Genomic DNA, 22162 nt, shown 5'->3' with positions numbered 1-22162 from the left:
TTACAGTCAGATGTCATGGGAGTTGGGAACGGCTTGGCGTCAAGCATTTTAACCTTATTCAATAATTCCTTGATGTATGCACCTTGGCTAAGATGCAATCCTTGAGAGTTCCGAGAGACTTCGATGCCTAGGAAATTGGTGACTTCCCCTAAGTCTTTAAGGGAAAAGCTTGAATTGAGTTGCTGAATAACATGACGGATAACAGCAGATGAACTCCTGTGATCAGCATGTCATCAACATAAAGGAGCAGGTAGGTGATGTCGGATTTGGTGCGCCGATGGAAGAGAGAAGTGTCAGCACGAGATTGAACGAAGCCGAGACGAAGAAGGGCGCTGGTGATGGTGGAGAACCATGCACGAGAAGCTTGTTTCAGGCCATAACGGGTCTTGTTCAGTTTGCATACGAGGCCATGAGGGCCTTGTTCAAATCCTGGTGGCTGACGCATGTATAAGTCTTCCTTAAGATCACTATTGAGAAAAGCGTTATTGACATCCAAATGGGGAATGGACCATCCCATGGTGACTGCAATACTCAAAATAAGATGAATTGTGGTGGGTTTCACAACAGGACTAAAGGTTTCGGTGAAATCAAAGCCGGGCTCTTGGGAGAAACCTTGAGCAACGAGACGAGCTTTGTGTCGAGCTATGTCACCGGTTGCAAGTTTCTTGATTTTGAATATCCAGGTGCAACCAATAAGATTCTTACCCGGTGGGAGGTAAGTAAGTATCCAAGTTTTGTTGCGTAGGAGGGCAAGAAAATCCTCTGTCATGGCCAATTTCCAGACCGGGATAGATAGGGCAATGCTAGGAATGGTGAGGTGTGGTGCAGTAGCTGAAGAAAGGAATAGTTTGGGTTTGAAAATACCTGCCTTAGAGCGAGTGGTCATGTGATGTGAGGATTTTGGAGGAGGATCTGGAGGTAGAGCAGGTCAATTTTCGGTGGAAGGGTAGATAGCACAATTTTCGGAGTCCGTAGATGAGTGAGCAGGAGAAGGGACATTATCATGAGGGTTGACGGGCATTTCAGTTGGGGAGGCAGTGCTTTGTAGAGATTGGGATGTTAAAGAAATAGGAGAAGAGGTCGAAGTTCTAAGAGTGTGATGTGGAACATGAGAGTATGTGGGGGAGGCAGATTTTGGGACGATGTGTGTAGTGGAATGTAAGGGAGGAGGATTGTTGAGAATGTGAATAGGTGGAGAGTGTGATGGTAACGAGATACCTACGGAAACTGGAGGAGCTGGAGTTGGAGCTGATTGAACAGACTTGAATGGGAAAGAATTCTCATCAAAGATGATATCCCGAGATACGATCACCTTTCCATTAGATAAGAGAGCTTTGTATCCTTTGTGTTTAGGGCTGTAACCAAGGAATGTTGCTGCATCAGACCTGAATTGGAGCTTATTCTTGTTCAGGGGCCGAGTATGTGGATAACATAAGCACCCAAACACCTTTAAATCAGTGTAGATAGGTCGGGACTTAAAGAGCCTCTCATGGGGAGAGCAGGACTGGAGAATAGGAGTGGGCATCCGGTTGATGAGGTGTACACTGGTAGTAAATGCATCATCCCAGAAATATGTAGGGAGACGGCTAGAAGAGCGAGTCCCGTCTCAACAACATGACGATGCTTGCGTTCGGCTAGCCCATTTTGTTGCGGAGTGTATGGACAAGAAACCCGATGATGAATCCCCTCATTTTGAAGAAGAGAGGTAAGAGCCTGATATTCTCCACCCCAATCTGATTGGAGAGATAAGATCTTGGAGTTGAATTGTGTTTCAACATTGGCCTTGAAATGTTTGAAGGCATTAAGGACTTCACTCTTGGATTTCAGCAAATAAAGCCAAGTGTACCTGCTGTATTGATCGATAAAGTTGACAAAATAAACAAAACCATTCCTAGAAGGGGTTGGAGCAGGCCCCCAAAGATCACTGTGAACTAATTGAAAAGGTTTTGTGTATTGTGTTTGAGAAGAGGCATAAGGTAGACGATGACTCTTAGCCAAGCAGCAAGAATGACATAATAAAGATGACTTCATTGAATGAAATGGGATATTACATTCTTTGAGAATCTTCTCTACAATATTGAAAGCACAATGGCCAAATCTTCTATGCCAGAGATCTAAAGACGCAGCAGAATTAACGGAAAAAGCTGAAGGCCCTAGTGCTAAGGAACAAACAGCATGAGTTAAGCTTGAACTCTTAGGGGAACTTGAAGGCTTGAGAGACTTTGAGGGAGATTTTTGAAGCAAGAACTTGTAGAGGCCGTTGTCAAGATGACCTTTGAGGAGTATGGCCTTGGAGATTTGATCCTTCACAAAACAATAAGATGGATGAAATTCAAAAAACACATTGTTATCATGAGCAAAATGTGAGACACTTAGCAGATTTTTGGTAACTTTGGGGACATATAGGAGATTATTGAGCAAGAATGAATTGTGTGGAGAGGAAGAAGACTTAAGTATTGACTGCCCCACATGAGCAATACCAAGACCGTGACCATCACCAAGTTGTAGAAGGTTACCTCCATGGTATTCAGATGAGGTGTTCAAGGTTGAGAAATCATTAGAAACGTGATTAGTGGCGCCCGAGTCTGGGTACCAGGAGGAGACAGCACTCTCACTGAGATATTCAGTTGGAGCATAAATACTTCTAGCTTGAGCAATGTTCGCAGAGGGCTGGTGTGGTTGTTGCAACTGGCGAATGTTTTGCTGTTGTGGACGGGGCGCTTGAGGAGCAAAATTTTGTTCATACCCGCGCCAGCATTTATCCGCTGAGTGGCCCGGTTTCTGGCATAACTGGCAGATGATTTTATTTCCAGTCGTGCGTCCTCGGGAACCTCCACGACCACCGCGACTGCTGCGAAAACCACCCCTTATTCCATCACTTCCATGGGTGTCATATTGTCTATATTTGTAGTGTGGCACATTGTATCTGCGTTGGCCAGTAGTTTGAGCAAGGTGAGCTACTGGCTGAGAACCATCTGTATTGATTGTTGAAGGTTTTGTCACCTCCAGTCTGGACTCAAACTCATCAAAAGAGCTCCGACTTCTTGTACAGACCACGTGTCACCTTTCGAGGTTATAGCAACCATCACGGGATCATATTCCATCCCTAATCCTCCTAGGATGTGGAGGATCTGGTCTTCCTCAAAAACTCTACAGCCGGCAACCCCTAGGAGATCGTAGAGTGACTTTACTTTGGTTAGATAGTCTCTCATTGTGAGGGATTCCTTTTTTACTGTTTGCAGTTGCAGCTTGTGCTGCATGATCTTGGCTCTCGACTGGTTCGAGTAGCTCGATTCCAAAGCCTCCCAAATTTCTTGGGCGGAGTTCATTCCTACAACCATAACCATAGTACTCTTAGTGAGAGACGATTGGATCCAGGAGGCCAACAGCTGGTCCTGGCGATCCCATTGAATGAAATCTGGGTTCAGAGTAGGTTGCGTTGTTCCTTCTTTTGGAAGCATACGAGGTGGTATGGGTTGGTCTCCGGTGAGGAAGGCTTCGAGCCCGTATCCCCTAACGGTTACCATAATTTGTTGTCGCCAAACTAGGTAATTGGTTTCAGAAAGTTTCACAGAGATTGAGTTGTTATGTAGGTATATTGGAATGAGAGAGGGTTGTTGTGTAGAGAGCATATTTGTAACAATTAGCGCAGGGTATTCGGTCGGTTCGGTTCCGAACCGAACCGAATACCCGGTTAACCGAATCTGAAGGAACCGAGATTGAGATACCGAACCGAAACCGAATTTGCCTCGGTTCGGTTCGGTTCCTAACCGAACTAGGTCGGTTCGGTTCCGGTTAACCGAACCGGAACCGAAATTCAAAAAAAGGTGATTTAGAAATTTGAACTTTAATTCTTCATTAATTGATCATTTGTTAATGGAATGAGTTCATAATAAAGATCAAGTCAATTTGATTTGTTTTTCTTTTCCGAATTCTCCTATTTGAGATTCCCCATTTTGTGGAATTCATATGTTTAATATTTTCGCGCCGCGTTCGCATAAAATTTGCAATGATCACGGCAACTATAGGAAGGAGAACTTGACGTTAATTTAGTTGGAGAATGAATAAACAATTAAATTGTTAAATATCAAACAATATGAATTCATCAAAGTTGAAATATTCTTAAATGTTGATTGATATTGAATATTGTAAGAAATAGTTTCCTTCTTTGCATTTTAAATGTTTTAATGTTGATTGATATTTAAATGTTTAAATGTTTAAACCGGCGAATGTTTAAATTGATTGATATTGATATTTAGTTCCTTCTTTGCATTTTAAATAGTATCCTTGGAGGTTAGAATGAGATTAATCATTATCAATATTAATCCATCAAAGCTTACAACCTACTCAATTCAACAAGTATTCAAAGTTCAAATATTCAAAAGAAAAACTCCAAGTTCAATATTTTCAAATTCCAAAACAAATGCACGATAAAATTTAACTTTCATCATGATCACTTGACCAAGTTCTTTCCAATTCTCCCAATTCTGCATCGTCCAATGGCCATGTCACTTTGCCATCCTTATGGAATGCCCCCACCACTATTAAAAAATAATAAATTAAAGAAAATGAGTTCAAAATGAAGAATAAATAAATATATTAGTAAATAGCAATGAATACTCACCTTCATGGTATTGCTTTTGCATAAATGATATTGGTTCTCCTTCTTCTTCCATGAGATCGGCAGAACTAGAACTGGACCTCAACCAATCCTTGGAGCATATCAAAGCTTCTACCATTTCCGGTGCCAAAGAGTTTCTAAATATCGATAGCACACGCCCCCCCATGCTGAATGCTGACTCAGAAGCAACACTTGATATAGGAATAGCAAGGATATCTCTAGCCATCTCTGATAGAATAGGATAGGAAATACCGTATGTCTTCCACCACATAAGAATGTCAAAATCATCATCTTTATTGGCTGGGTATTGCCTCTCTGCGAAGTAACGAGAGAGCTCTGAGCTTCCATCTTCATCATCATCATCCTCACTAGCAACACAGAGAATGTTACAAGAACTTTTACCAAGAAATCGCAGATTAGTCGATCTACTCGACATTTGGCTAGCTGAAGCTGTTCGTGGTTGTCTTTGGTCAACCACTGGACTGAATTCTTTCTTGTACAACTCAAATAAGTCAAAGACTGACTTTCTCAACTCCTCTGCCAACTCATTTCCCCGTGCCTCACCATACAACGTCTTCAAACAATGTTGCACATGCTTCATTTTTTGTCTAGGATCTAGCATTGCAGCAATGTACAAAATTTTGTTCATGTTTGGATTAAGCTCATCTTCCTCCAACCAATACTTACCAAGCTTTTCCATCATCTTCTTGGCCATGTATCTAATATCAGCATCTTCATCATCCTCCAAACTTTTTATGATAAGAAATATGTCACACATCTCCATTAAAAATGAATGTGATATGGCATACGTGGTGCCAGAGACCAGACGAGTCATAACATAAAACGATCGGAGAAAACTACATATCTTCTTCACTTCAATCCAATCTTCTTCTCCAGGAACGCCAACTGTGAGGTCGTTGTGCTTCAAGTTTCTCAAATCCCTACCAAACTGGGGAGTGACGTTGCTGTACAGCTTCATAGCCGGCTCATATGGCAATGCCGCCTCGAGCATTAAGTAAGTCGAGTTCCATCTAGTAGGTACATCTTGACACAAGAATTTTTTGGTATCAACCTTACATACCTTGGCAATATCCTTGAAGGTCTTAGACCTTGTGGATGAACCCCTTATCCATTTCACGGCTTCTTTGACTCGTACAACAGCCATGCCTATTTGTTTCATGCCTTCTTCGACAATCAAGTTAAGTATGTGTGCAACACACCTCTGATGAAAATATTGCCCATTGGCAACAAGCATGCCTCTTGCACTGAAGGTGGACTTCATTTCCTTGATTGCCACACCATTGTTTTTAGCGTTATCCATGGTGCAACAAAATAGCCTCTGAATGCCCCAGTTCGTAAGGGCCTTTATCAACACCTTAGCAATGTCATCCCCCTTATGACTAGTAATGTCAAAGAAGCTGATTATTTTCTTCTGCAGCCTCCATTCCTTGTCGATGAAATGTGATGTAACACAAATAAAACATGTGTTATTGACTCCAGTCCAACAGTCGGTGGTGATTGATACTCTACTCATGCCTGGTCTGGAGAAAACCACTTTCACCAGTTCCCTCTCCTCTAGAAACATCTTCACACAATCCGATCTTACCGTGTATCTGCTCGGGATATTAAAGTTTGGTACCATATCACGGCAAAATAAACGAAATCCCTCTCGTTCCACCAATCTGAATGGTTGTTCATCAAGAACAATCATCCTGCATAATGCGTATCTGCCCTTTTCTTGGATATCTTGCCTCAATTCATCTTGGCTGAGTGGTGTTTGATTCTTTTCCCCTTCATTTTTCTTCAAACATGAAGCATGATGCTTCCACATAGCGGATGTGTCATTGTGCTTCGGATCAGCAAGTATACATGTTCCACACAGTTTGCATTTCCCTTTTTGAATTGAATCTTCCAAAACTCTATCAAATTTTTTCCATATAGCCGATCTTACTGCTTGTTTACGCTTTTTTTATGCCGGTGGCACCATTTCCTCCCCCTCTTCCTCTTCCTCTTCCTCTCCCTCGAGCCCTAGTTCTTCAACTTCAATATCTTCAAGCATATCTTTAGGTGACTGATTGCTCCCTATGTTTTGGGTGCAAGACTCTGAATTTGACATCTTCAACTACAACTATGAACAAAAACAATTGTTATGAAAGAAACACACAAAGTAATTTAAAACTAACTGGAACATGGGTTTTTGGTAGCATAGATTGTACTACTAAAAGTCTAAACCAGAGGAATGCCACAAGCCATAGAGAAACCACAGCATCTCAATTTCAGAAACCACAGTTTCACTAAAACGATGATATGAAAATGGTTGTCACAAATTGTGTTATAAAATTACAATTTTACAAAGAAACTTAACAAATTAAATATTACTACAACTATGCCACCATAGACAAACAATTTAACATTGTTTATGAAGAAACCATCCATCACAGATGGAGAATTGTTGAAAAAACCAAATAATGACGATGATGATGTCCAGATTTTATACTACAATTTATACTGTATTAATCTATACTACAATCTTCAGAATGATAAATTTATACGATGATGAATTGATGATAATCCCACTGTCCCAGAATCAAATTCAAAACATAAATTGAAAATTCCTCACAAAAGCTTCACAAAATTGGATAAAAACCAACTAAAAATCCAAAATTAATACTGACCGCTGACCGGGCTTGACGGAAACCGCCGGAGCGCCGCTGGTCGTGGACTCGTGGGGAAGAGGAGTCGCCGCGAAGATTGAAGGAGGAGCGCCAAGCCGCTTTTGAAATTACAAGACAGTAAGACAAGTTAGGGCTCCGTTTATTTTCTCTGCTAAGTTTATATTTTTTTTAATAATAAAAATAAAAGTAAACATAATTTAATACTCCTTAATCGGTTCTATAATTGACTATTCGGTTAACCGATCGGTTATCGGTTAGAACCGATAACCGAGCAGATTGGAACCGAATATGACCGATAACCGAAATTGGGCGAATGGAGCGGTTCTCGGTTAACCGAGAACCGAGGTGTTCGGTTCGGTCATCGGTTAACCGACTAACCGATGACCGAACTATCAGCCCTAGTAACAATGGTTCCCTCTGTTTCACCCATTGCTCGGATAATGAGCGGCGGAAAAAAAAATCAGGCCTAGGAAAACCTATGCGCTGATACCATAAAGGAAAAGCAAGAAAAGAGGTATGCAATATATTTTTTGCTGTGTTAAAATGATGATGTTATTACTGATGTGACTCTCTTTAAATAGAGATCTCAGAACGTTTGTACAAGGAATAAAAAGGAAACTATGGAAAGGAAATAAATTAAATTTGAGGCAATCCCTGAGATCACTCTATGATCCCTGATTTTGTTCTATTATTGATACTCCCTTTTCTGGCTTTTCTCCATGATCTTCTACAGCTGTGACTGCCACCTTTTCTGGCTTTCCTCCATGATCTTCTACAGCTGTGACTGCTAAGTTAACAAAATTTTCATACCTCACCAGCAGCAGCATCACAAAAGCTAGCTAATACAATCACGAAGCGATATTTTTACCAAACAGACAAGCTATTCCAGCAGTAGGGTCATTCTGTTTAACTATCGATTCACCAACCAGTACCTGTTGAAGATAAAGACAAAGGAAAACACATCAATGCGCGCTTATTCAAGGGTGCATATTTTTTGAGTTCAACTGTTTTAAGCAACACATACTGCTTTTACACCGGCTCCTTGCACGTAAGCAATGTCAGCGGGAGTAAAAAGTCCTGATTCCCCAACTACCTGAAGATTTTCGCATGCATTGAAAAGTTAGCACTCATAGTGAACTGAGAAAAACTGGTGGGATAAAACCATCACACGAAATACTTACAATAATTCCTCTCTGTCGTATCCTTTCTCCACGCTCGCCTTCTAGAAGTTTCTTAGTGTTGCTAATATCAACCTTGAATGTTCCTGAGAAGAGTAGAAGTGACCAAATTTTAAGCTAGAGCTGAACAGTAGAACTTTGAATAATGCTTGTGAGGGAAATACCTAGGTCACGGTTATTGATGCCAACTAGTTCAATGCCCTCTAATGCTAAAACACGATCCATCTCTCTCTCGTTGTGTACCTAGAACATGGAGGACCAAAACAGAGAACAAATAGAGTGAGTATTCAGATTTAGGTTCGGATTTTTGCCAAAACGGAAACGAATTTGCAATTAAAAAATCTGAACCAAATATTCCCAAAATGTAACAAAGATTCTAAACCAACCAAACTGAAAATCCAGTAAATCAAAACTTGATTCAATATTTTTGTTTGGTTTGGTTCGGGTATTCGGATCCCCAATATTGTGCTCACCCTAAAAATAACATAAGACAAGAGAGCTGGGAAACCATTGCAAGTTGATACATGAGGATTTTAAAAAGGGAAAGAAGAACGAACCTCCACAAGTGCGGCTAAGCCTAGCAACTTGCATATCTTAACCATGTACTTGATTTCTAAATCGGGTAAAACAGCAGCAATCAACAGAACCGCATCTGCACCTTTAACTCGAGCATAGTAGATTTGCCAAGCATCTATTACAAACTCTTTACACAACAGAGGGCACTAAATTGAGAGATTTTAAGAATTCATCAGTGATATAGGGAAGATAATGTTGAGTTCTTTATTATATCCAACAGAAAAAACACCATGGATCAGAAATACCTGAACCCCGGAATTCCTTATTGCCTCCAAGTTCTCAAAGCTTCCCTATATTAGTCCCAACAATAAATACCTTCTCGATGAGAATCATGTAAACGGACACATATCTTGTGGCAAACCAACAGAAAGATAGAGTCAGGCAAAACCTGGAAAAACTTCTCATCTGTCAAAAACACTAAGGCAAGCTGCTCCACCTTTTTCATAGGCTTTAGCAATCAGAACCTGTCATGAAAACCATGAAATAGTTGGTACATTGTAACATTTGACTAGTATCCATGCAGTATAGTCGAAAGAGATTTGAGAATTTGTTGTAGAGAGTGTTTTCACCTTCAGTAATAGCAAAGGAAATCAAACTGGGAAATGAATTTTAAAATATGTTTCTTTAGATCAAATCTGTATACTATTCCAATTTTTTTTCTTCTGTTAATCTGCAATGGATTTGGTAGATGCCATTCTTAAGAGTTAAGAAGAGGATGAGGTCAGGGATGTATTTGTTGAACTAGGAGCTAAGGATGAATTAAAAATTCGACATCTAGTTGGTCAAAAGACCTGCTATAAAAACTCAATACTTGAATTCTTGATGCTTACATTACCTACTCTGGGAACGGTCTGAAATATCTGCTAACTAAATCGTATACATTCGCGTCGAGAGAAATTAGAAAATCACAATCACTACTAACTTTAACAGTACCGGTATCATAAATTCTTTAAGTGGTTGTCACATGTAGCAGAAAAGTGTAATTACTAAATTTGTCACATTTCATGTTGGCATGGCACATTATTGATGAGCGTGAAGCGGTATATAATAGGAAGAAGAAACGGACGACTTACAGGATCAAAATATTCTCTCATAACCCCTCGACTAGGAGAGGCCTTCTTAACTTCAGCAATTAAACCAGGAACCCCAGTCCGCGAATTTGCAGCTTTAAGAGCTCCAACAAAATCTCTAACAGGCGGAGCATTATCCAACAACTTTTTCAACACTGAAAGCGGCTTCCTCTCCTTCATCTACATTCAATGACTAATGAATTCACAGAAGCGACAAACTCTACACATTCCCAAAGATAAAAGTACCTCAGAGACTTCCACATCCTTGTACCATATAATTTCTTCAAGAATGTTAAAAGGAGTCTTTTCCGTGTTTTGCAGGTGAAATTCAAAAGGGCCTACGTAGTGAGGAGGCGGTCCACTTGGAGGTCGTCTCCTGATACTTATTCCTTGACTGGCAGCAAGTTCACCTTGCAACATCCCAATTTCCCACTCTTTAATTTTGAGCAAATCTTCATTAGAAATTGTAGGATCAGACATTGTAGCCAATCCAACATTTATTTCAACCTGGCATAACAAGAACCTTAGTTTACCTCAAGAAACTCATAGTGAGATCTCATGCCCCTATGCAACATATTCTATTGAAATACCACTCCAAAATTTCTAGCTTTTGCAGTTAATTTTAGACAAACAATGACAACATCATTGTAAATATCAAACAATCAACGAAAATACCTCTGAAAATATTTTCTTCAATTAAAAATATATTGCCCTTCATTCAAATCCAAAAATACAAAAGTACTGCAATTACACGGAAATCCAATAAAGCTTGCAACTTTCAACTATCAAAGCAGACCCATCAAATCCCACAAACTCCAAAATGACTAACAGACAAGAATAGCAACTTAATTCAACGGAAAAAGGAAAGAGAAAATTCCTAGTACAATTTTACCATTTGAGCTTTAATCGAAAGTTGCTTGTGAGAAGAGTGATTCAGCTTGTGGGTTTGCGGCATAGACCTTAAATATGTGATCTTTTGGGGTATGGGATTTAAGAGCTGAAGAGCATGAGATTTTTGAGCTGAAAATAAGGCGGAGGAATTTGCTCTTGAGTGTAACACATACAGACCTTCCATTAATTTAGGTGAGTCAAGTATATATCAAACGCTTACACCAGAAGTTAGGGTTGCAAGTTAGCCGGAGATAACGGCGGCGGCGGGCTGTAGAGGAACAGTATGATCGGAGGACTGAGGAGTGGCGATTGGGAACACGTGAGGTGGGGTATCAGATTTTGCTTTGACAAAATTATTTTAAAAAAAAAAAACGTTTTTCACATTATTTATAAAAAAAAACCGACGATTGAATTCATTCACACAGTAATTTGAATTGTTAGGATAAGTCGAAGTTTTGGTCAAAATCTGGTATGTCTAATAGAGTTTGAATTTTGGTAATCAAATTATGAAGTTTTAATTTTTTAGTTTATCCCATGTATTGATTTTTAGGTGGAATCTTTGCATCTCTACGTTGAAATCATCTTGAAATCTCAATTTAACTTTAAGATCAAGCTCCTTGTAACTACACTTTGGATTATACATGCATGTTTTTCGTGATTTAAATCTCAATCCACGCCAATAAAGATTCCACCTAAAATTCAACTCACGCGATAAACTAGAAATTTCAAACTCCGTGATTTGATTAGCATTTCAAACTTTGTGTGATAAACCAAATTTTGACCAAACTTGTGATTTAAATGACTGTTTACCCTTATTTAAATTTTTAGAATTAGAATTAGAAAATTTTATTTGTATTTATGATCATTTTATAAAAATGATCATAGTGGTAATATTTACCAATCACCCCCACCAAAACTTCTCTTTCTTTTTCGGATAATACCTTACATTCCGTTCGCGATATATAAACGTATTTTTGGCTCAGATGAGTTTTAAAAAATGTAAAGGAAATGAAGAAAAAGTTATATGCATTAACTTTATAGTAAAATGTGGTGTAAGAATTTAATGGACCGTACAATCCACTACTTAAAATAAAATAAAATAAAAGTAAACTTTAAACTATAGATATTCCAAAATAGCAAATTGAGATATTATTTCATAGACGGTACCATCTTTCTTTATTCAACAACCCTACCTAGGAATCTAAATACACAAGGGCGAATATAGGTGGGGGTGCCTGATTCCACATTTACATACAAGTTCTATAAAAATTCATTAGGTCATCCGCAATGCTGTCTCTTATCCGTCTTTTAACTGTCTCATCTCTTCACTATTCATGGGCCCTACTGTACTTTTCAGTTCATCTCTTAACTAAGAGACAACACCTGCATCCCTCCATCTCTTAACCATCTCTTAACTATTCATTCAATTTCATTTTTTATTTTTAATTCCAACAAATTCAATTAATAAAAAACACACTTCATTATAAATAAAATAAAATTACAATTTAAATACCTAAAAAAATAAAAAAGACATAATTAAAAAACTAGAAATTACAAATTGCACACTTAAATTCAAATAAAAAAAATGGAGGCAAAGAAGTAGAAGAAGGAGTTCTCTAGTGACGATCATCTAACTGTTGCCAAATTTTGCCCAAATGTGCTCCATTAGATCCTCCTGGAGTTGGGCGTGGGCGGTAGAATCACGTGTCCTTGCCCGAATAGACAACCGCTCTTGCAAAGACGGATGCACTCCCGTTCGAGGCGGACTACTTGCGGTTGAGCTTCCCGGGGTTTCAGGGTCGAACCAATTTCCCGCCTCAGGTCCTTCGTCGGCGACAATCATGTTGTGCAAGATTATGCATGTATACATGATGTCGACCATATTCTCCATAAACCACTGTCGAGTCGGGGCTTTGATAATGTTCCATCGAGCTTGGAGAACCCCGAACGCTCTCTCCACATCCTTGCGAGCAGACTCTTGCTTCTGCGCAAAAAGAGACTGCTTTTCGTCCACAGGCCTGTTGAACGTCTTCACGAAGGTTGGCCACTTCGGATAGATGCCTTCGGCAAGATAGTACCCCATTTTATACTGGCGATTGTTAGCGATGGAGTTGATGGCCGGCGCTTTACCATTCAGAACTTCAGCGAAGAGGTCGGAGTTGTTGAGCACGTTGACGTCGTTGTTCGAGCCGGGGACCTCGAAATACGCATGCCAAATCCATAGCCGGTAGTCGGCGACGGCCTCAAGTATAATGGTGGGGTGGTGCCTTTGTGGCCGCTCGTGTATGACCCCCTCAAAGCCACAGGGCAATTCTTCCATTGCCAATGCATGCAATCGACACTCCCGAGCATCCCGGGGAATCCGTGCACTTGTTCGTGAAGACGGAGCAGAAACTGACAATCTGCGGTGGTTGGCTTCTTCAGAAATTCGGCGGTGAAGGCTGCCCGGACGCCTTTGCAGAAGTTCAACAAACAAAGTCGCCCAGTGGATTCTCCAACGTGCAGGTATTCGTCGAACGCATCCGCCGTTTGTCCAGTAGCAAGCTGACGGATCGCCGCAGTACATTTCTGGAGCGTCGTGTGGCTAGGACGGACAACAGCGTCGAACCCTTCTCTGAAGAACTCTTCCCGTGCCGCCAATGTACTCGCGATATGCAAAAATAGCGAGCGTGACATACGGAAACGGCGACGGAAGTAGATATCTCCCCACACCGGGTTCGGACTGAAGTAATCACGTTCCAACCTTGCGGCGGCTTCCTCCCGGTTACGATGGATGTATGTCCGGCGTCTCCTAGGAGGCGCGACGGCTTCCTCTTCCCTACGTCGATCTTCTTCTAGCGATTCTTCCATTATTCGACGCATTTGCTCAAATGGATCCATAATTGATTAAATTTGGGAGAAGAAAAAAATAAAGGAATGATTTTGTAGAAGTGATTGGAGAGGAAAGAAAGAGAGATGAGATAATAGATGTGTGTTTGTGTGTAAAATGGAGAATGGAGAAGAGTATATATAGAATATAAAAAAAAAATTAAAAATATGACCGTTCAACGGTCATATTACCGTTTTTTTTTAAAAAATTTTTTTTTCGAAAAATCTGATTTTTTAAAAAAAATAATTGAATTATGACGTCATAAATCCGACGCCCACTCGCGGGTCGGCGAGTGGGCGTCACGCCAGCCGCCCGCGCGCGCCACGTGGCGCCGGGCGCGTGTCTCGCCAGCTCGAGGCTGGCCTCGCCGGGACGCGTCGGGCGTCAAGACGAGACGGGAGCCGCAACGCTGTCTCGATGGCATCTCGTCTCGAGACGAGACCGAGACCGCATCGCGCAGCGTTGTGGATGCTCTTAAATTCAGTCTCTTGACGTGCCGTCCATCACATAGAAGTTGTGTATCCGTCCTAAGTGCGGCACCCACATCACCATTTCTCACCTCCAATCCCTTCAGAGATTTTTGGGTTAAAATCTCCAAAATACTCAAATACAGAAGCGTTGATGTTAACATGTGGGGATTTTATGCAATGTTTATGAGTTCATTTATATAAGTATTTGTTGGCATGCTTAGCAAGGAGATTTGCGTTTTAATAGTGGTTGACATCGGTCATATCCATATTACCTATTCTCTATCAGGACGTAGGTCGCCTGCGGCGCCATCTTTGGCATCACCTCTTTTATTTTTCGGGTGTTCCTCAATTTTATCTCGGGTATTACCAGCACTGATAAAACGGATCAAACTTGACACATAACTTAAAAAAGACATAAAAGGCTTCTTCAACTAAAGACGATATACAACATCGACCATGACCTTCATTGTATCCTATCCCACGATTTCTATTTTCTAAATCCAAATAGGTAATTAAAATAAAAACTACTACTGACTAAAATATGACATGAGACACTTCAAGTAGAATCCCCAACAATAGAAATAGAAAAACATTACATATTGAGAAAAACATTACATATTAGATAAGGTCCAACTAAATGAGCAAAGTTGGACATGTGATAATCTTCAACCGTATAACATTAAAAAAAAAAGGTAAAAAAAGGAAAACTATCGATCATAAGGATTTATTTAGTGCGTGTTGCTCTTCTTCTCTCACTTGTGCATGAACCTAACCCACTGAGATTCACTCGGAATCCCATTATAAATAACACTGATCATATAATAACCAGCCGGCGCCACCATAGCCGAAGCCGGAGCTTCCACCACCGCACTCACCAACCGCTTCCCCACCATACCCTTAGCCGTGTCCACCGTAACCTTCTCCGCCCTCAGCACCAGCAGCCTCTGATCCATGGAGAGCGAATGCGTGTTGAACGGCGACACATAGGCCGTGAAAACGACGTCGTGCGCCGAGTGCCACGCCTTCTTCCTCATCATAAAACTCACCGTAAACGTCGCGCCGTACACCACTCCCCCGTCCTGCTCCACCGTTACGTTGCTCGGCCTCCTGTCGTCGAACGCCGCCTCCATGTTCGGCGGCGTGAACGCCTGCAGCCGGAGCTCGGTCGGGTGCGCCACGTTCTGGAAGGCGTAGCGGCTGTTCGGGTTGCTGCCGCCGACGAGAACCTTCCCGCTGGGTAAAAGAACTGCCGAGGAGTGATACATCCTCGCGACCTTCGACGGCCTTAACAGAGAGAAACGGAGGCCGAGCCGCTTCTTCGGCTTGTATAGGTACGGGTGAAGCGCCGGGCGGGCAGCGCTGTTCGTGCCGGCGCTGCCGCTCTCGACGCCGTTGATGATCAAAACGTTGCCGTTTGGGAGGATGATCATGTTGTGCATCAGCCTAGCGGCGGGCATGGTTTCCATCTTCCACCTGTGGTTGTTGCCGGTGATGGTCATCCGGCCGCACGAGCCCAGGCCTCTGAGGAACTGGCCTCGTGCGGCCGCGGGGACTGCCCCTGCGGCCGCTCCCCCGCATATCATGACCTCTGCTTTTATAAAGTGGTCGTTGAGGTCGAGCGGGAGGAGCACTGACGAACCCGAGCTCGGATAAGTCCGCGAGCCTTTCCCCGGGATTCGAGGGAATGATTTCACTACTTGGTTGCGTTTGTAGTTGAAGAGGATCGAGTCGGTGTTGGCGAAGATGAATAAATGGCCATCTGGAGAGAGGTGTAGAATTGGGTACATGTTGTTGCCTCCTTCACTGCTATCATAAGTCTTTTTCAAGAATGGTAGGTTGAAACTTACCTCATTTGGGTGTCTCTTGGGTATGAATTCATAGGAGGTCACGTTGTAACCGCCCACGACGACCACGCGGTCGTCGTGGTCAGGTAGCCTGAGGCTGGAAGCATACCATCTCTGTGCAGAGAGATGCTTCCGGCCCTGGGTCCAATCGCAGTTGCCGTTTTTACACGGCCTGAAGTAGCGGACCCGCTTTGCGCCGAGCCCGAATCCGCCGGTCTCGAGCAACGTGCCATTGCTCAAGAACGAGCCGGACGAGGCCCAGGGGTCGGGCTGGATGAAGAGGGGCCGGATGGTGTTGGTGGAAATGCTATACTCGACCGAGTGGGCGTAGCACGAGGGGTCGAGCAAATCCTGGCGGTCCCTCTGGCAGCGGCGGCCGTCGTAGCGGTGGCGGAGGTGGTAGTTGGAGGGGCCGGAGCTGGTCTGGTCGAACATGAGGACGGTGTTGTAGTGGGTGAGGGCCATGTGCATGGCCACCACTCCGGTGTTGTTTCGGAGAAGCTTCCATTGGCCAGGCGGGCTGGCCACGGAGGCGGAGGACAAGGCGGTGGGGGAGGGTGAGGGCGAGGCGGCGAGCAACGCTGCTCCGGCGATGTAGGAACTGTGGAGCAGCAGATAGGCAATGGCTAATGCTGCTTTGTACAATTCTTCCATGATGGATTAGGCTTTTTTACTTTGTAATTTGATGGTGGGGGGAGTTATATAGTGGGAAATTTTCGGATCATGCAATGTTCGTGGCGCAAGAGGATTATGATGGTGCATGGTGAAATCCCGCTTTAATTTTGGCCCAGGGAAACTCATACAAAGGTAGCCTCCTGGAAATAATCATCCATCAAACCGAAACTTTTATATTGTGTATGTTGATTTTTTATATACTCCTACTAAATTCAACGCTTGAGTTTCTGTATAAGATATTTGCGTTACATGTACCGTTAATTTGTATACATGCAAAATTTAACTTACATATATTCCTCCTTCCGTCCCGCTTTAGGAGTCCCGATTGATCAATTTTGGACGTCCCGTTTTAGGAGTCCCGATTAAGATGAATTAATAAAAAATGCCTACAAAGTGTTAAAAGTGAGTCTCTATATCCACTACAACTAACAAAAAAGTGTTAAAAGTGGGTCTCAACCTCCACTACAATAAACATGTGTCCGACACTCCTAAAGCGGGACAGAGGGAGTATCAAATAAGATGGAGATGCGGGGTATCGATCCTCGTACCTCTCGCATGCTAAGCGAGCGCTCTACCATCTGAGCTACATCCCCAACAATTGGTTTGCTTACCCTGGAACCTTATTGAAAACATCAGGAAAAAGAATTCCGGATACAATGTGGTTAATATGGTATATTCTCTAAATAAAATTATTATTGAATCCAATACATGGTATGTATTTGACCACGTGACATATAAACGAACCGGAGAGTGTTGTATTGCTAACTCAATACTTAATTGCTAATTACAATTAAATAATACTCCCTCCGTCTCATTTAAAATGCAACGTTTACTTTTGCGCACTTATTTTGGAAAAATTATAATAAATAACTAAAGTGGTGAAAAAATAAAGTAAGAGAGAGAATAATGTAGAGGAGAGTCCCCTTTATATTATTCTCTTTTTTACTTAATTTTTTCTCCACTTTAACTATTTATTATTATTTTTTCAAAACATGTGTAAAAAACAAACGTTTCATTTCTAATGGGACAGAGGGAGTAGATATTAGATATTCAAATCAATGGCCTAGATCATTAGCTACAGAATGTCAATACGATAAAAAAAATGTTAATAAGGTTATTAAGGTCAATTTACAACAAATTAGTTGTAACTAACTATTGAAAAATATTCCATAACTTTAAAACGCATATAACTTTCTCGATTTAAATTATTTTTTCGCATAACATATATCAAATTAAAGGTAATTTCATAAGGATTCTAACGAAATCTCCCTTGCATATGTTCCGATGTCAAAATTTGAAAAAAATTCAAAAATTTTCATAAATTTTGTTAACAGCTTTATAACAATATACAACACATAATATGTCAATACTATGCTTGTACAATGTCAATATGAATTTGTAGACATTGTCATGTATTTGTTTTGATGTATTTCATACACTGTATTGACATTATATTTCTACACCCTAAATTTGATAGTTGCTATTATTATTTTAATATTAAAAAATGAAAAACGAAATTACACATTACAAATTGTAAACCACGAGATTTCCAAAATCATATGATCTTAAATTAGTTGTAGTTAACAATTAAATGATTAGTCATCAATTAATCGCTCCTCTAAGCAAATAATTATAGCAATGACTAGAGGGCAAAGTTTTGATGATTGACCGATCAAACTAAATTTTGAAATTTTAATTGGTATAATTATAGCAATGACTTGAGGGCAAAGTTTTGACTAAATTTTGAAATTTTAATTGGAGTAGTATAATTATAGCAATGACTTGAGGGCAAAGTTTTGAAAATGGGTTGATATGGAAAATCAATTCCATAAATTAGTATAAAAAGGTTCAGGTGTTTTGATTAAGATTATAGCGTGAATTTCACAAATTTATTCCTTTATTCTTCAGTTATATATATACAATAAAAACAATAGACAGTGGAGTCAAACTCAAAATATCACCACCACGATCACGATTAACGCCTCGCAGCCCGCCGTCGCTCGGTAGTATTAAAATTATTCCATAAACTTTGGTATACCATAATTCGCTATACAGCCTCTTCACGCTTGGGCGTGGAAATTGCATATCAGGGAAGACTAAAAGATGTTGGACCTTAATCTATTTCGCGATGAGAAGGGCGGGGATCCTGAGAAAATAAGTGAGTCTCAGCGCCGTCGTTTCGCAAATGTTGAAATTGTTGATGAGGTTATTGAGCTTGACAAAGCTTGGAGGAAGCGTCAGTTTCTACTCCTTGTTTATCTCATTTTAATTTTATACTCCCTCTGTTTCTTCATAGTTGAGGCGAAACTTTTCGGCACGGAGTTTTAAAAAGAAATGTTGGGTGTGTTAAATAAATAGATAAAAGAAGTACTCCCTCCGTTCCCTCATAGTTGAGGCGGAACTTTTCGACGCAGAGTTTAAAAAATGAATGTTGAGTGTGTTAAATATAAATAGATAAAACAAGCAAGAAAGAGAAAAAAGTCGAGAGAATAAAGTAAAAAGTTAATAAAGTAGAAAGAATAAAGTAATGGAGAGTAAAGTAAGAAAGGGGAAAAAGTTACTATATATGGAAATAACTCAACTATGAGGGAACTTCCCGAAATGGAAAAATGACTCAACTATGAAGGAACGGAGGGAGTAAGAAAGAGAAAAAAATAGAGAGAATAAAGTATAAAGTGAATAAAGTAGAGAGAAAAAAGTAAGAGAGAGTAAAGTAAGAGAGAGAAAAAAATTACCATATATGGAAATGACTCAACTCTGAAGAAACTTCCCTAAATTGAAAAATGACTCAACTATGAAGAAATGGAGGGAGTATACGTTACTAGTCTTTTTGTGGATTTTATTAAACTTAATTAATGGTGATGTAGGCCAATTTGAGTTGGATGGTTTGAATGCTTGTAGGAACAAGATGAGCAACCAGATCAAAATCGTGAGTTTCCTGTTTAAGTTTATTGTGATTTTGCAATCATCTAAAATATGCAAAAAAAGAAAAAAGAAGAGAAAATGCCAACCAATATCAGATTGGGATGGCTTTCTAGTTGCATTGTTTCCTTTGAATGTTGCAAAAGTGAAAAAGAACTTATTAAAGTCTAAACAATGATGTAACTGAGTTGTATATGTTTCCTTTTTGTTTAATTGCAAGTCCGGAGGAGATGTAAATGAATTTAAAGGCAGTTTAGATGAAAACAGAGAACTGATTGCACAGAAGGTGGCCGAGGTGAAGGAGGCCGAAACAGCATTACGGCTTAAATTAGGAAGCATTGGAAACCTAGTGCATGATTCTGTTCCGGTTGACAATAATGAAGTGAGTTCGAGGACTTCTTGCCTTCTTGGATAATCTTTTCAATAAATCGTGACATTTTTCAGGCCAATAATGTTGTTATACGGTCATGGGGAGAGAAGAGGATGGAGCCAAACCTGAAGAATCATGTCGAGCTTGTTAAACTTCTTGGAATTGCAGATTTGGAGAAAGGTGTTCACTTGAAATTGAAAAGTAAAACTAATGTTTAAGAAATTGTGCAAGTAAAATGGCAGCTGCTTTGTGCTTGGCATAGCAGGACAAGCTAGTAAATTTCATATTTTGTCAAATTTTATTAGCCTTGGCTTCTTTTCAATTATTATACTCATAGCAATAACTAGTTTATTGATATAAAGTGGGTTTCGACATTCGCAGGTTCAAATGTTGCGGGAAACAGAGGTTACTATCTCAAAGGGGATGGAGTATTGCTTAACAAAGCTCTAAGCAACTTTGGTCTTTATTTTTTGAAGAATAGGGGATACATGTTGTTGGAGCCTCCTTTCTTCATGCGGAAAGGTATTATGGAAAAGTCTGCCCAGTTGGCCGAATTTGATGATCAGCTTTACAAGGTAACCTTTTTTTAATTGTCGAATAGCTTAAAATGATTGTTCAGAGTTTGTACCTTAATACAGTCTTTAACTTTAGAGAGAAGATACCACATTAAAATGATACAGTCCTGTGCAATATATTGTGCACCTGAACTTTGCATGCTTAAACATCTTGGCTTTTGTGTGTCTAACAGGTTACTGGAGAAGGAGAAGACAAATATCTGATAGCTACTTCCGAACAGCCGCTTTGTGGGTATCATATGGACGATCGGATTCATCCTACCCAACTGCCTTTGAGGTCTGAGATCTATACTATTTCAAAACCTTCCACCTTCTCTGGTATTTTTATTTATGTTTGATGGGCGTTATGGTTTCTTTTAGATATGCAGGATTTTCTACCTGCTTCAGGACAGAAGCTGGCTCGCATGGTATCGATACTTCAGGACTTTTCCGTGTTCACCAATTTGAAAAGGTTGAACAGTTCTGTATTACTAGTCCAAATGGAAATGATTCAGGGGAAATGCATGAAGAAATGCTCAAAAATTCAGAGGATTTTTACCAGCTGGTATATGTTTTGCCCCCTTTTGATTGAGACTATGCCATTGCATAGCATTAACATAACAAATTTGTCAATTTTAAGATTTTCCCTTAAGTTGCATGCTTGTAATTGAACTTGCAGCTAAATATTCCCTATCAAGTTGTATCTATCGTCTCTGGTGCTCTGAATGACGCTGCTGCAAAAAAGTACGACTTGGAAGGGTGGTTTCCAGCATCGAAAACATATAGAGAACTTGTTTCCTGTTCAAATTGCACTGACTATCAGTCGAGGAGATTAAATATACGATTTGGACAGAAAAAGGTAAGAGTCCTACTGATTTGTGCTTCTTGTGTTATGGTCTAAATCTATATAGCTATGTCGATTCGTGATTGGGAACCGAATCACTGGTAAAGATATTGACTCAATTGTGCTGTTGCAGGGCAAGTCTGAAGAGTACGTCCACATGTTAAACTCGACCTTGACAGCGATTCAGAGGACCATGTGCGCCATCCTCGAGAACAACCAAAAGGAGGACGGGGTTGAGATACCAGAGGCTCTTCGACCATTCATGTTTGGGCAATCCTTCATTCCTTTTAAACATGTCTAGGAAAGCTTCTGCCTAGCCCTTGCACTTCCATTTATTCTTACTTAAGTTATGCAAAAACTAGCTTTGTTGTTGATATCCTTTGTTTTTTTTTTTATAGCTCATCTTTGATGTTTTTTGGAGACTAGAATAATTAATGGCAAGACAAAAAATTTGGAAAGAAAAGGCATTCTCGTGCTATCCATAATGCTAATAGCATGCAATTTTTTTCACGTGAACACTAAACTACCAAGTATCATAGTGCACCACCAATTACGGAATTGAGAGGAACTGGAATTGTGATTCAATTCCAAATTCAAATATTT

General features: G+C 40.4%; 1 protein-coding gene, 1 non-coding gene and 2 pseudogenes across 3 annotated transcripts; 1 reads left to right on the top strand and 3 right to left on the bottom strand.

The window, feature by feature from the left end:
• Nucleotides 1–7846: 7846 nt before the first annotated feature.
• LOC125221800 (indole-3-glycerol phosphate synthase, chloroplastic-like) lies at nt 7847–11318 on the bottom strand (annotated as a pseudogene). Its single transcript, XR_016129054.1, has 10 exons — nt 11013–11318; nt 10367–10627; nt 10124–10300; nt 9439–9514; nt 9296–9340; nt 9032–9196; nt 8639–8717; nt 8478–8560; nt 8321–8389; nt 7847–8228 (listed from the first exon to the last, which is right to left on the bottom strand). The product of XR_016129054.1 is annotated as an indole-3-glycerol phosphate synthase, chloroplastic-like (transcript).
• Nucleotides 11319–14926: 3608 nt separating this feature from the next.
• Nucleotides 14927–16883, bottom strand: LOC125217751 (aldehyde oxidase GLOX pseudogene; annotated as a pseudogene).
• A 506-nt stretch (nt 16884–17389) lies between these two features.
• Nucleotides 17390–17462, bottom strand: TRNAA-AGC (transfer RNA alanine (anticodon AGC)). Its single transcript has one exon. It is a non-coding gene; the product is annotated as a tRNA-Ala (tRNA).
• A 1463-nt stretch (nt 17463–18925) lies between these two features.
• LOC125220548 (serine--tRNA ligase-like) lies at nt 18926–21933 on the top strand. Its single transcript, XM_089062148.1, has 9 exons — nt 18926–19105; nt 19737–19798; nt 20012–20173; nt 20236–20341; nt 20543–20736; nt 20910–21013; nt 21097–21280; nt 21395–21574; nt 21693–21933. The coding sequence occupies exons 1-9, from the start codon at nt 18973–18975 to the stop codon at nt 21858–21860; spliced, it is 1293 nt and encodes a 430-aa protein (XP_088918274.1). The 5' UTR covers nt 18926–18972; the 3' UTR covers nt 21861–21933.
• Nucleotides 21934–22162: the final 229 nt, after the last annotated feature.

This window comes from Salvia hispanica, chromosome 1 (genome assembly GCF_029641045.1).
Source record: "Salvia hispanica isolate PSC_SH4W2 chromosome 1, Shi_PSC_v1, whole genome shotgun sequence".
In the NCBI taxonomy this organism is placed as follows: domain Eukaryota; kingdom Viridiplantae; phylum Streptophyta; class Magnoliopsida; order Lamiales; family Lamiaceae; genus Salvia; species Salvia hispanica.
This window is presented reverse-complemented; position numbering and strand designations above follow the sequence as displayed.

Coding starts and splice junctions, on each gene's coding strand:
- LOC125220548 (XM_089062148.1), top strand. CDS start 18,973: ATGTTGGACCTTAATCTATTTCGCGATGAGAAGGGCGGGGATCCTGAG. Junction 19,106..19,736: donor TGACAAAGCTTGGAGGAAGC/GTCAGTTTCTAC, acceptor ATGGTGATGTAG/GCCAATTTGAGTTGGATGGT. Junction 20,174..20,235: donor TTCCGGTTGACAATAATGAA/GTGAGTTCGAGG, acceptor GACATTTTTCAG/GCCAATAATGTTGTTATACG.